General features: G+C 45.2%; 1 protein-coding gene across 1 annotated transcript in view; it reads right to left on the bottom strand.

Moving 5' to 3' along the window:
• Nucleotides 1–13,746, bottom strand: part of LOC134932379 (carboxypeptidase A2-like) — a 233,040-nt gene that overhangs the window by 104,739 nt on the left and 114,555 nt on the right. Inside the window, exons 2-3 of the mRNA XM_063926750.1 lie at nt 3,907–3,988; nt 1,931–2,065 (exon numbers count right to left, since the gene is read on the bottom strand). Coding sequence (XP_063782820.1) covers nt 1,931–2,065; nt 3,907–3,988 — 217 coding nt within the window. The remainder of the gene's footprint in view (nt 1–1,930; nt 2,066–3,906; nt 3,989–13,746) is intronic.

The raw sequence follows: 13,746 nt of genomic DNA, 5'->3' as shown, positions 1-13,746 counted from the left end.
TGTGACCCCAGGTAAGTATGGGTGCGAGATACTGTGATTCTCTTTGGACGTTAGGGATTACTCTGGTTATCTTCAAAGAAGTTCTATTTATTAATATACTCCAACCAATAAACCATTTAATTTAATATGCTGGAACACTGGAATCCAAACTGCTTACGACAAATTGGTTAGGTCAGTACCTTTCAACAAAACACTCTAATATGTCATAAAGTAGTATCCATATAATGTCAAGCTAATTTAACCCCTTTCCTACCACACAATACAAAACACAAGTTATTTTTTAGTTCAATGTACAGTTCCTATATTTTTGGAGGGTAAAAATGGAAAGTTTGTTAACGTGTTACTATCTTATATCCGTTAAGGGTAGCTGCAAGTGTTCAGTACTTTGGGGGTAATTCCAAGTTGATCCCAGCAGGAACTTTGTTAGCAGTTGGGCAACACCATGTGCACTGCAGGGGAGGCAGATATAACATGTGCAGAGAGAGATAGATTTGGGTGTGGTGAGTTCAATCTGCAATCTAAATTGCAGTATAAAAATAAAGCAGCCAGTATTTACCCTGCAAAGAAACAAAATAACCAACCCAAATCTAACTCTCTCTGCAAATGCTATATCTGCCCCCCCCCCCCCCCCTGCAGTGCACATGGTTTTGCCCAACTGCTAAAAATTTCCTGCTGCGATCAACTTGGAATTACCCCTTTTATTCCTCTTTGAGTCTAATGCAATAGTCTATAATTTATATGTATGCATACATATTTTATTATTGTTAGTGCACTAAGGAAGAGATGTATGAAGCAGTTGAAAGAGTGGAGAAGTGAGCTACTGGAAAAATTGCCCATGGCAACCAATCATCTTTGAAGTTAATATTTATCAAGTGCATTCTATAAAATTATACGTACTGTATCATCTGAGTGCACTCCCGGAGTGAGATAATGGGGGGTTTCTCAGGAGGCTATGCCCCCTGTAGTGATGAGAGAGAGAGAGAATTCAATGAGGCAACCTCCCTTACCACTCACCTTGGGCGTCTTGGCCATACCGGGTGTCATCAGCCCCCTGGTGCCATCACTGTTCACGGCTATAAGAATTTTGGGGGGCTGCATGTCCAATAAGACTTTCCTCGAGTCTCCAAACCTTTAAATGTTCCCTGAAAACTCACCTCTTCAGACAAGCTTGTCAAATTCCAGAACCACCCAAATAACCTCAATTTGCTGCTCCAATCAATTACATCCCCTCTATTCAGTTAGAACTTTACACATTTTCTCTTTCTTCACTCACAATTCCCTCTGACCCCAGGCCAACATTGCCATGTGACTGGTTCAAACAGCCCACTTATCCTTGTGTAGCAATCCCTATAGATTGTAAACTTGCTAGCAGGGGCCTCTTACCCAGTTTTGTTTTATTACCCAGTCTTGTTTTATGTGTTCCCAATTGTAAATGTAAAGTGCAGTGAAATATGCTGGTGCTATAAAAATAGGGCAGTACGGATGGTGTAATGGTTAGCATTACTGCCTCACAGCACTAAGGTCATGGATTCGATTCCCACCATGGCTGTCACTGTGTGGAGCTTGTACAGTATATTCTCCCCGTGCTTGCGTGGGTTTCCTCCGGGTACTTCCAACTTCCTCCCACAATCCAAAAATATACTGGTAGGTTAACTGGCTACTGACAAAATTAACCCTAGTATGAATGTGTATGTGTATAAATGTGCTAGGGAATATAGATTGTAAGCTCCACCTGGGCAGGGATTGATGTGAATGGCCAAATATTCTCTGTAAAGCGCTGTGGAATATGTGTGCGCTATATAAATAACTGGTAGCAGTAGTAATAATAATAATAATAATAATAATAATAATAATGATGAAAAATAATGTACAGGGGAATCTTATTTGAAATCCAAAGTTTAGAAGTATATATACATTTTGAGCGACTTGCCTGCAGATCTTCTATCATTACGGAGTACTCAATATTGTTGGATTCCAGGTACACCTTTACAGATTGGAAACTTTCAATTGGAACTCTGACATCAACTGGTATATTAGTGCTGGAAGGCTCTCTCCAGAAATCAAGCTACAAACAGAGAGAGAGATGTTGTAGTGAGTCTTATACACATTGGCATCAATGGACCCTCAGGTATCACATAACATACATTCTCAAATATCCTCTGTAGCATATGGATCTAATGGCTTCTTCCTAATGTTCTATATGAGTAAAACTGAGCATACTGTATATACATATAGTAGAATTACAAATGACCAAATAAAAAAAATAAAAAACTTAATTACAAAAAACCAATACTGGAGTTAATGCTGAGCTCAACTTTCAGCAGTTTGTGTAGTGCAAATTCTGAAAAATAATTTTGCACATGTGCAGAAAATAGTCTGCAAGCAGAATTGGACTGGCCCACGGGTGAACAGGACATATCCCTGGTGCAGTGTTGGATTTCCCACTGGGCACGTGAGGCACATGCCTAGGGCGCGGCTCTTGCTGGGGGGTGGCTCTTGCTGGGGGGCTGATAAGGGCCAGGTGATTTTTTTTTCATCATTCCTACTTATTTTTTTATATTTTATTTAGCAATAGATGGAGGTGGGACAATGGGCCACAATTGTGGTCCAGGAGTTGGTAGTAGGTTGAGGCTGGTGCTGCTTTAGTTGTCTTGAGGCATCCGGACTGGCAGCTGAAATGAAGGGGCAATGACATGATTAGAGGGGGAGGGCAATGGCCAATAATGTGTCTAGGGGCGGCCTGACCCCTAAATCCGCCCCTGCCCTGGTGTATACCATTGCCTGAGGAAACAGGATCATAAATTCACTTGGGTGTTTGATTTGTTTCTATGTAAACTGCACCAAGATTAGCATTCCTGCCAAACAAAGTGAGTGGTCCTGACACAGTTCTGTTCCCTACTTATAAAGGAGTCCTGTTCTTTGCATCGCCTATCTAATGGTTGGCCAAGTCCCGATGTGGTGGCTTGTCACACCCCCTCTGGTGGCTGGCCACACACCTTAAGCTTGGCTCCCTGTTACTGCATTTCCTGGCGGGCCCTTCATGCCCCAATCAGACACTGCCTGCAAGCATATGTGCGTATGGAGATTTATGGGTATCTGACACTTGTGCCAGATTGCACCTGGAGAGGATGGAAGTATCATGCCCGGACGATTTTGTGCGTCACCCACCGTCAAGTATAGGGTAGCAAGTACTTTAGGGCAAACAGGGGTGAAAATTGGCGGGACAAAGGGTACAAAACGGGCTGCCGTTGCTGGCATTTAAACACCACGGCAATGACCATTAGCCCCATTCACCAGCAATGGAATTCCCCCAGAGACTCATATTTGCCTGTTCAATTTGTAGTAATCATGCCTGGGGCAAAAGTAAATACACACTGAGCATGGTAGACATTACTTCCTAACCAGTTTTGTTGTTGAAGCAAAAAGTGTGTACAGTATGTGATGTACTGTATGCCTGAAGCAAATTGGACACAAATTCTACTAGTGCCAACCGTGCGATCTGTACACCTCAGCATATGGGAGTAAATATTCCCTCTACTGTATATGGGGGTAATTCCAAGTTGATCGCAGCAGGAATTTTGTTAGCAGTTGGGCAAAACCATGTGCACTGCAGGGGAGGCAGATATAACATGTGCAGAGAGAGTTAGATTTGGGTGGGGTGTGTTCAATCTGCAATCTAAATTGCAGTGTAAAAATAAAGCAGCCAGTATTTACCCTGCACAGAAATAAAATAACCCACCCAAATCTAACTCTCTCTGCACATGTTATATCTGCCTCCCCTGCAGTGCACATGATTTTGCCCAACTGCTAAAAAAAAATTCCTGCTGCGATCAACTTGGAATTACCCCCTATGTGCAGCCTTTTTGAGCATAAATTGAATGCAATTGCAAGTGAAATATTGTGTACCTGGAGATGTGTCAGTGATTGCAGAGCCTGTAACTGACTGATTTGGTCATTGTTGCTGGCCTTGATCCGTAGCACCTGCTCTCTGAAGAAGACAATTAATCGTTACAGAAATTAGTGTAGAGAAGATTATATTATATTATTAGCCATAATGTACCTGTATGGGACTTGCCATTTTGATTTATGGGAGAAGTTTGAACACAAGACACTTTTTTCAACAATATACTGAATAGATTATTCCTTTGTAAGAAATTGAAAACATATATTTAAATATTTTTTAAACTTTTGTAAAATGGCATACCTGTTTACTACACAATGGGGGTCATTCCGAGTTGTTCGCTCGTTGCCGATTTTCGCTATGCTGCGATTTGTTGCTAACTGCGCATGCTCAAGGTTTGCAGAGCGCATGCGCTAAGTTATTTAGCACAAAACTTAGTAGATTTGCTGGTGTTCGAAAGACGATTTTCAGTCACATTGCTGATCGGTGAATGATTGACAGGAATGGGGCATTTCTGGGTAGTAACTGAGCGTTTTCCGGGAGTGTGCTAAAAAACGCAGGCGTGTCAGGTAAAAACGCGGGAGTGTCTGGAGAAACGGGGGAGTGGCTGGCCGAACGCAGGGCGTGTTTGTGACGTCAAACCAGGAACTAAACGGACTGAGCTGATCGCAATCTGTGAGTAGGTCTGGAGCTACTCAGAAACTGCAAAGAATTATTTAGTAGCAGATCTGCTAATCTTTCGTTCGCAATTCTGCTAAGCTAAGATACATTCCCAGAGGGCGGCGGCCTAGCGTGTGCAATGCTGCTAAAAGCAGCTAGCGAGCGAACAACTCGGAATGAGGGCCCATATCAAAAAGCCATGCAAGATGCATTACTATAAAGCTACATCGACATGCTCCAAAAGTGCATGTAATATGTGTTCTAAGCAACGCTGATTGAACTCGAAATGAAAAAGCTCACAAACCTGTAGGAGTCTTGTTAACAGCATAGAAATGATGCCTATATTACGTTTTATACTCATCTTATAACACATCTGGAGATGGCGTAAACTATCAGAGCCCCTGTCCCTACATGTGAACTATGATACATCTGGGCGGTACTATGGGGTCTATGGCCCTCATTCCGAGTTGTTCGCTCGGTAATTTTCGCACTGTTCGCACTGCGACTGCGCCAAGTAAATTTGCTAAGAAGTTTGGTATTTTACTCACGGCATTACGAGGTTTTTTCTTCGTTCTGGTGATCGGAGTGTGATTGACAGGAAGTGGGTGTTTCTGGGCGGAAACTGGCCGTTTTATGGGAGTGTGTGGAAAAACGCTGCCGTTTCTGGGAAAAACGCGGGAGTGGCTGAAGAAACGGGGGAGTGTCTGGACGAACGCTGGGTGTGTTTGTGACGTCAAACCAGGAACGACAAGCACTGAACTGATCGCAGTGGCAGAGTAAGTCTCGAGCTACTCAGAAACTGCACAGAAAAATCTTTTCGCAATATTGCGAATACTTCGTTCGCAATTCTGCTAAGCTAAGATACACTCCCAGAGGGCGGCGGCTTAGCGTGTGTAATGCTGCGAAAAGCGGCTAGCGAGCAAACAACTCGGAATGAGGGCCTATGTACTAAGCCTTGGAGAGAGATAAAGCGGACGGAGATAAGATACCAGCCAATCAGCTCCTAAATACCATGTTACAGACTGGCTTTGAAAAATGACAGGACCTTATTGCCTGGTACTTTATCTCAGTCTACTTTATCGCCATCCAATGCTTAGAAAATAGACCCCACAGTCTGTAACATGGAGCTGATTGGCTGGGACTTTATCTCCACCCACTTTATCTCTCTTCAAAGCTTAGTACATAGACCCGTTAGGGGGAGATGTACAATGCAGTGAAAAAAGTGGAGAAGTGAGCCAGTGATGTTGCCCATGGCAACCAATCAGCTGCTCTCTATAATTTTATAGTATGCAAATGATAAATGTTACTTCAATGTTGATAGGTTGCCATGGGCAACTTCTCCACTAGCTCACTTCTCCACTCTTTTTACTGCTTAGTAAATCTCCTCTAGTTCATTACCATGAATAGCGGTGATTAGAAATCATTATAATTAAATATGCCTCTAACACAGAATAGTGGTGCATTGCGGTCTTATGGTAAAGAATAAAGCTTATAAATAAATTCACAACCTCAAGAATACATATAAACATCTTATTCTACCCATTCTTGAAATACAGTGTATTTTACACTATTAAAACGTGAACCACGCAGGTGCACCCACGAAAAGCAGCCTGTTAGACACACTCCAACATGAACAGATAAAAAAAAATATCACCAATGACTCATGCCTTGAGGAAGATATACTCGGTATCATAATGTGGTGGTGAGGAGGGATGATCAGGATGCTATTGGAATCTTAACCTGCCGGTGGATTGGGAAACCTGGGGATGCCTACTGTACTTACTATACTACTGTGCTACTGTTTACTCTTTCTATAGTCAATCATTTCCAATGGTGAGAGTCCAATTTATTCTTGCATCCTTACGTTTGTCCATATCTGCAATTCCTGTTTTTTGGCTACAATTGCCATGTGTCGTGGCTCACACCTACTATTATGTGGTCAAGCAACCAAAGCTATAAAGCCACACCGTGCTCAGCAATGTCTGCAAAGCAGGGAGGTAGTGGGCTGTAAAGGTGATTTCTCCACTCTGCTACTCTGCTGCTATGCACTGTTGCTGCCAGTCGGCCCAGAGCCGGATTAAGGCTGGTGGGGGCCCAGGGCAACGTAGGTTGTGGAGGCCCTCACTACTAGTATTGCTGGCAAAGCCCCCCCACCCCCCTCTCCGGCACAACAGACACACACACACAATGGAGCAAGGAGGTTACTCACGGAGCAGCGCAGGCCAAGCAGTGCACTCCGGCGGCTTAAAGTTACTATCTCGCAAGATTTTCCTTCACTATCCCATAAGACGGACTGTGCAGGATTTCCTCAGTGAGTGCTGATACTGAACAGCTGAGCCACCAGAGGGAGACTCCTACAATTTAAAAGGCCATCTGTGGGAGCCCCTGATGTGTGGGGGTCTCAGGGTGGCCGCGTCTGTCACCCCACCCTTAAACCAGCCCTGCATCTGCATCTGCCTCTGCGCCTGTCAAACTGTATGACAGGCAGCAGCACTGCAGCGTGAAGAGCAGCTTCCCCTCTCTGCCTCCTCCTTGCTGGAAGCTTCATCTGGAGGCCTGGTCACCTGCTTCTGGCTGCATGTATTTGCTGACTGGCTCCTCCTCCGCGACAACCACCAGCCAGCAACAGCCAGGCTGGGACTGAGTGCAGGAGCTAGAGATGTGCACTTGAAATTTTTCGGGTTTTGTGTTTTGGTTTTGGGTTCGGTTCCGCGGCCGTGTTTTGGGTTCGACCGCGTTTTGGCAAAACCTCACCAAATTTTTTTTGTCGGATTCGGGTGTGTTTTGGATTCGGGTGTTTTTTTCAAAAAACACTAAAAAACAGCTTAAATCATAGAATTTGGGGGTCATTTTGATCCCAAAGTATTATTAACCTCAAAATCCATAATTTCCACTCATTTTCAGTCTATTCTGAACACCTCACACCTCACAATATTATTTTTAGTCCTAAAATTTGCACCGAGGTCGCTGGATGACTAAGCTAAGCGACCCTAGTGGCCGACACAAACACCTGGCCCATCAAGGAGTGGCACTGCAGTGTCACGCAGGATGGCCCTTCCAAAAAACACTCCCCAAACAGCACATGACGCAAAGAAGAAAAAAAGAGGCGCAATGAGGTAGCTGTGTGAGTAAGCTAAGCGACCCTAGTGGCCGACACAAACACCTGGCCCATCTAGGAGTGGCACTGCAGTGTCACGCAGGATGGCCCTTCCAAAAAACACTCCCCAAACAGCACATGACGCAAAGAAGAAAAAAAGAGGCGCAATGAGGTAGCTGTGTGAGTAAGATAAGCGACCCTAGTGGCCGACACAAACACCTGGCCCATCTAGGAGTGGCACTGCAGTGTCACGCAGGATGGCCCTTCCAAAAAACACTCCCCAAACAGCACATGACGCAAAGAAGAAAAAAAGAGGCGCAATGAGGTAGCTGTGTGAGTAAGCTAAGCGACCCTAGTGGCCGACACAAACACCTGGCCCATCTAGGAGTGGCACTGCAGTGTCACGCAGGATGGCCCTTCCAAAAAACACTCCCCAAACAGCACATGACGCAAAGAAGAAAAAAAGAGGCGCAATGAGGTAGCTGTGTGAGTAAGATAAGCGACCCTAGTGGCCGACACAAACACCTGGCCCATCTAGGAGTGGCACTGCAGTGTCACGCAGGATGGCCCTTCCAAAAAACACTCCCCAAACAGCACATGACGCAAAGAAAAAAAAAAGAGGCGCAATGAGGTAGCTGTGTGAGTAAGATAAGCGACCCTAGTGGCCGACACAAACACCTGGCCCATCTAGGAGTGGCACTGCAGTGTCACGCAGGATGGCCCTTCCAAAAAACACTCCCCAAACAGCACATGACGCAAAGAAGAAAAAAAGAGGCGCAATGAGGTAGCTGTGTGAGTAAGATAAGCGACCCTAGTGGCCGACACAAACACCGGGCCCATCTAGGAGTGGCACTGCAGTGTCACGCAGGATGGCCCTTCCAAAAAACACTCCCCAAACAGCACATGACGCAAATAAAAATGAAAGAAAAAAGAGGTGCAAGATGGAATTGTCCTTGGGCCCTCCCACCCACCCTTATGTTGTATAAACAGGACATGCACACTTTAACCAACCCATCATTTCAGTGACAGGGTCTGCCACACGACTGTGACTGAAATGACGGGTTGGTTTGGACCCCCACCGAAAAAGAAGCAATTAATCTCTCCTTGCACAAACTGGCTCTACAGAGGCAAGATGTCCACCTCATCATCATCCTCCGATATATCACCGTGTACATCCCGCTCCTCACAGATTATCAATTCGTCCCCACTGGAATCCACCATCTCAGCTCCCTATGTACTTTGTGGAGGCAATTGCTGCTGGTCAAAGTCTCCACGGAGGAATTGATTATAATTCATTTTAATGAACATCATCTTCTCCACATTTTCTGGAAGTAACCTCGTACGCCGATTGCTGACAAGGTGAGCGGCGGCACTAAACACTCTTTCGGAGTACACACTTGTGGGAGGGCAACTTAGGTAGAATAAAGCCAGTTTGTGCAAGGGCCTCCAAATTGCCTCTTTTTCCTGCCAGTATAAGTACGGACTGTCTGACGTGCCTACTTGGATGCGGTCACTCATATAATCCTCCACCATTCTTTCAATGATGAGAGAATCATATGCAGTGACAGTAGACGACATGTCCGTAATCGTTGTCAGGTCCTTCAGTCCGGACCAGATGTCAGCATCAGCAGTCGCTCCAGACTGCCCTGCATCACCGCCAGCGGGTGGGCTCGGAATTCTGAGCCTTTTCCTCGCACCCCCAGTTGCGGGAGAATGTGAAGGAGGAGATGTTGACAGGTCGCGTTCCGCTTGACTTGACAATTTTGTCACCAGCAGGTCTTTGAACCCCAGCAGACTTGTGTCTGCCGGAAAGAGAGATCCAAGGTAGGTTTTAAATCTAGGATCGAGCACGGTGGCCAAAATGTAGTGCTCTGATTTCAACAGATTGACCACCCGTGAATCCTTGTTAAGCGAATTAAGGGCTCCATCCACAAGTCCCACATGCCTAGCGGAATCGCTCCCTTTTAGCTCCTCCTTCAATGCCTCCAGCTTCTTCTGCAAAAGCCTGATGAGGGGAATGACCTGACTCAGGCTGGCAGTGTCTGAACTGACTTCACGTGTGGCAAGTTCAAAAGGTTGCAGAACCTTGCACAACGTTGAAATCATTCTCCACTGCGCTTGAGACAGGTACATTCCACCTCCTATATCGTGCTCAATTGTATAGGCTTGAATGGCCTTTTGCTGCTCCTCCAACCTCTGAAGCATATAGAGGGTTGAATTCCACCTCGTTACCACTTCTTGCTTCAGATGATGGCAGGGCAGGTTCAGGCGTTTTTGGTGGTGCTCCAGTCTTCTGTACGTGGTGCCTGTACGCCGAAAGTGTCCCGCAATTCTTCTGGCCACCGACAGCATCTCTTGCACGCCCCTGTCGTTTTTTTTAAAATTCTGCACCACCAAATTCAAGGTATGTGCAAAACATGGGACGTGCTGGAATTTGCCCATATTTAATGCACACACAATATTGCTGGCGTTGTCCGATGCCACAAATCCACAGGAGAGTCCAATTGGGGTAAACCATTCCGCGATGATGTTCCTCAGTTGCCGTAAGAGGTTTTCAGCTGTGTGCGTATTCTGGAAACCGGTGATACAAAGCGTAGCCTGCCTAGGAAAGAGTTGGCGTTTGCGAGATGCTGCTACTGGTGCCGCCGCTGCTGTTCTTGCGGCGGGAGTCCATACATCTACCCAGTGGGCTGTCACAGTCATATAGTCCTGACCCTGCCCTGCTCCACTTGTCCACATGTCCGTGGTTAAGTGGACATTGGGTACAACTGCATTTTTTAGGACACTGGTGAGTCTTTTTCTGACGTCCGTGTACATTCTCGGTATCGCCTGCCTAGAGAAGTGGAACCTAGATGGTATTTGGTAACGGGGGCACACTACCTCAAGAAATTGTCTAGTTCCCTGTGAACTAACGGCGGATACCGGACACACGTCTAACACCAACATAGTTGTCAAGGCCTCAGTTATCCGCTTTGCAACAGGATGACTGCTGTGATATTTCATCTTCCTCGCAAAGGACTGTTGGACAGTCAATTGCTTGGTGGAAGCAGTAAAAGTGGGCTTACGACTTCCCCTCTGAGATGACCATCGACTCCCAGCAGCAACAACAGCAGCGCCAGCAGCAGTAGGCGTTACACGCAAGGATGCATTGGAGGAATCCCAGGCAGGAGAGGACTCGTCAGAATTGCCAGTGACATGGCCTGCAGGACTATTGGCATTCCTGGGGAAGGAGGAAATTGACACTGAGGGAGTTGGTGGGGTGGTTTGCGTGAGCTTGGTTACAAGAGGAATGGATTTACTGGTCAGTGGACTGCTTCCGCTGTCGCCCAAAGTTTTTGAACTTGTCACTGACTTATTATGAATGCGCTGCAGGTGACGTATAAGGGAGGATGTTCCGAGGTGGTTAACGTCCTTACCCCTACTTATTACAGCTTGACAAAGGCAACACACGGCTTGACAAATGTTGTCCGCATTTCTGTTGAAATACTTCCACACCGAAGAGCTGACTTTTTTGGTATTTTCACCAGGCATGTCAACGGCCCTATTCCTCCCACGGACAACAGGTGTCTCCCCGGGTGCCTGACTTAAACAAACCACCTCACCATCAGAATCCTCCTTGTCAATTTCCTCCCCAGCGCCAGCAACACCCATATCCTCCTCATCCTGGTGTACTTCAACACTGACATCTTCAATCTGACTATCAGGAACTGGACTGCGGGTGCTCCTTCCAGCACTTGCAGGGGGCGTGCAAATGGTGGAAGGCGCATGCTCTTCGCGTCCAGTGTTGGGAAGGTCAGGCATCGCAACCGACACAATTGGACTCTCCTTGTGGATTTGGGATTTCGAAGAACGCACAGTTCTTTGCGGTGCTTTTGCCAGCTTGAGTCTTTTCATTTTTCTAGCGAGAGGCTGAGTGCTTCCATCCTCATGTGAAGCTGAACCACTAGCCATGAACATAGGCCAGGGCCTCAGCCGTTCCTTGCCACTCCGTGTGGTAAATGGCATATTGGCAAGTTTACGCTTCTCCTCCGACAATTTTATTTTAGATTTTGGAGTCCTTTTTTTACTGATATTTGGTGTTTTGGATTTTACATGCTCTGTACTATGACATTGGGCATCGGCCTTGGCAGACGACGTTGCTGGCATTTCATCGTCTCGGCCATGACTAGTGGCAGCAGCTTCAGCACGAGGTGGAAGTGGATCTTGATCTTTCCCTAATTTTGGAACCTCAACATTTTTGTTCTCCATATTTTAATAGGCACAACTAAAAGGCACCTCAGGTAAACAATGAAGATGGATGGATACTAGTATACTTATGGATGGACGAGCGACTGCCGACACAGAGGTAGCTACAGCCGTGGACTACCGTACTGTGTCTGCTGCTAATATAGACTGGATGATAATGAGATGAAATTAATATATATATATATATATAGAGAAAGCAATTCAGAGGGGGCACTCACCAGACTTCTTTATATTTTACCAAATGTTCATTTATTGAAGATAATACTTTACATAATCAGCAATTCCTCAAGCGCTTTCGGCCCAAAACAAGGGCCTTCCTCAGGAGGTACTGTATAAAGATCACCAATTCCACCAACCGTGAACAATGAATCCAGACATCCAGGATGTCTGGATTCATTGTTCACGGTTGGTGGAATTGGTGATCTTTATACAGTACCTCCTGAGGAAGGCCCTTGTTTTGGGCCGAAAGCGCTTGAGGAATTGCTGATTATGTAAAGTATTATCTTCAATAAATGAACATTTGGTAAAATATAAAGAAGTCTGGTGAGTGCCCCCTCTGAATTGCTTTCTCTATATTTGGATGCCTCGGTATCCGGGTTGACACCCCAGCGTATGCATAATTGGAAGATGTGAGTGCAATCATACATTGGATATATATATATATATATATATAATATCACTAGTACTGCAGCCGGACAGGTATATATATTTATTATGTAATGACTGATGACGGACCTGCTGGACACTGTCAGCTCAGCAGCACCGCAGACTGCTACAGTAAGCTACTATAGTAGTATGTATCAAGAAGAAAGAGGAAAAAAAAAACCACGGGTAGGTGGTATACAATTATGGATGGACCAGCGACTGCCGACACAGAGGTAGCTACAGCCGTGGACTACCGTACTGTGTCTGCTGCTAATATAGACTGGATGATAATGAGATGAAATTAATATATATATATATATATAATATCACTAGTACTGCAGCCGGACAGGTATATATATTTATTATGTAATGACTGATGATGGACCTGCTGGACACTGTCAGCTCAGCAGCACCGCAGACTGCTACAGTAAGCTACTATAGTAGTATGTATCAAGAAGAAAGAGAAAAAAAAAACCACGGGTAGGTGGTATACAATTATGGATGGACCAGCGACTGCCGACACAGAGGTAGCTACAGCCGTGGACTACCGTACTGTGTCTGCTGCTAATATAGACTGGATGATAATGAGATGAAATTAATATATATATATATATAATATCACTAGTACTGCAGCCGGACAGGTATATATATTTATTATGTAATGACTGATGACGGACCTGCTGGACACTGTCAGCTCAGCAGCACCGCAGACTGCTACAGTAAGCTACTATAGTAGTATGTATCAAGAAGAAAGAGAAAAAAAAACCCACGGGTAGGTGGTATACAATTATGGATGGACCAGCGACTGCCGACACAGAGGTAGCTACAGCCGTGGACTACCGTACTGTGTCTGCTGCTAATATAGACTGGATGATAATGAGATGAAATTAATATATATATATATATAATATCACTAGTACTGCAGCCGGACAGGTATATATATTTATTATGTAATGACTGATGACGGACCTGCTGGACACTGTCAGCTCAGCAGCACCGCAGACTGCTACAGTAAGCTACTATAGTAGTATGTATCAAGAAGAAAGAGAAAAAAAAAACCACGGGTAGGTGGTATACAATTATGGATGGACCAGCGACTGCCGACACAGAGGTAGCTACAGCCGTGGACTACCGTACTGTGTCTGCTGCTAATATAGACTGGATGATAATGAGACGAAATTAATATATATATATATAT

Source organism: Pseudophryne corroboree, chromosome 6 (assembly GCF_028390025.1).
Source record: "Pseudophryne corroboree isolate aPseCor3 chromosome 6, aPseCor3.hap2, whole genome shotgun sequence".
NCBI classification, from domain to species: domain Eukaryota; kingdom Metazoa; phylum Chordata; class Amphibia; order Anura; family Myobatrachidae; genus Pseudophryne; species Pseudophryne corroboree.
This window is presented reverse-complemented; position numbering and strand designations above follow the sequence as displayed.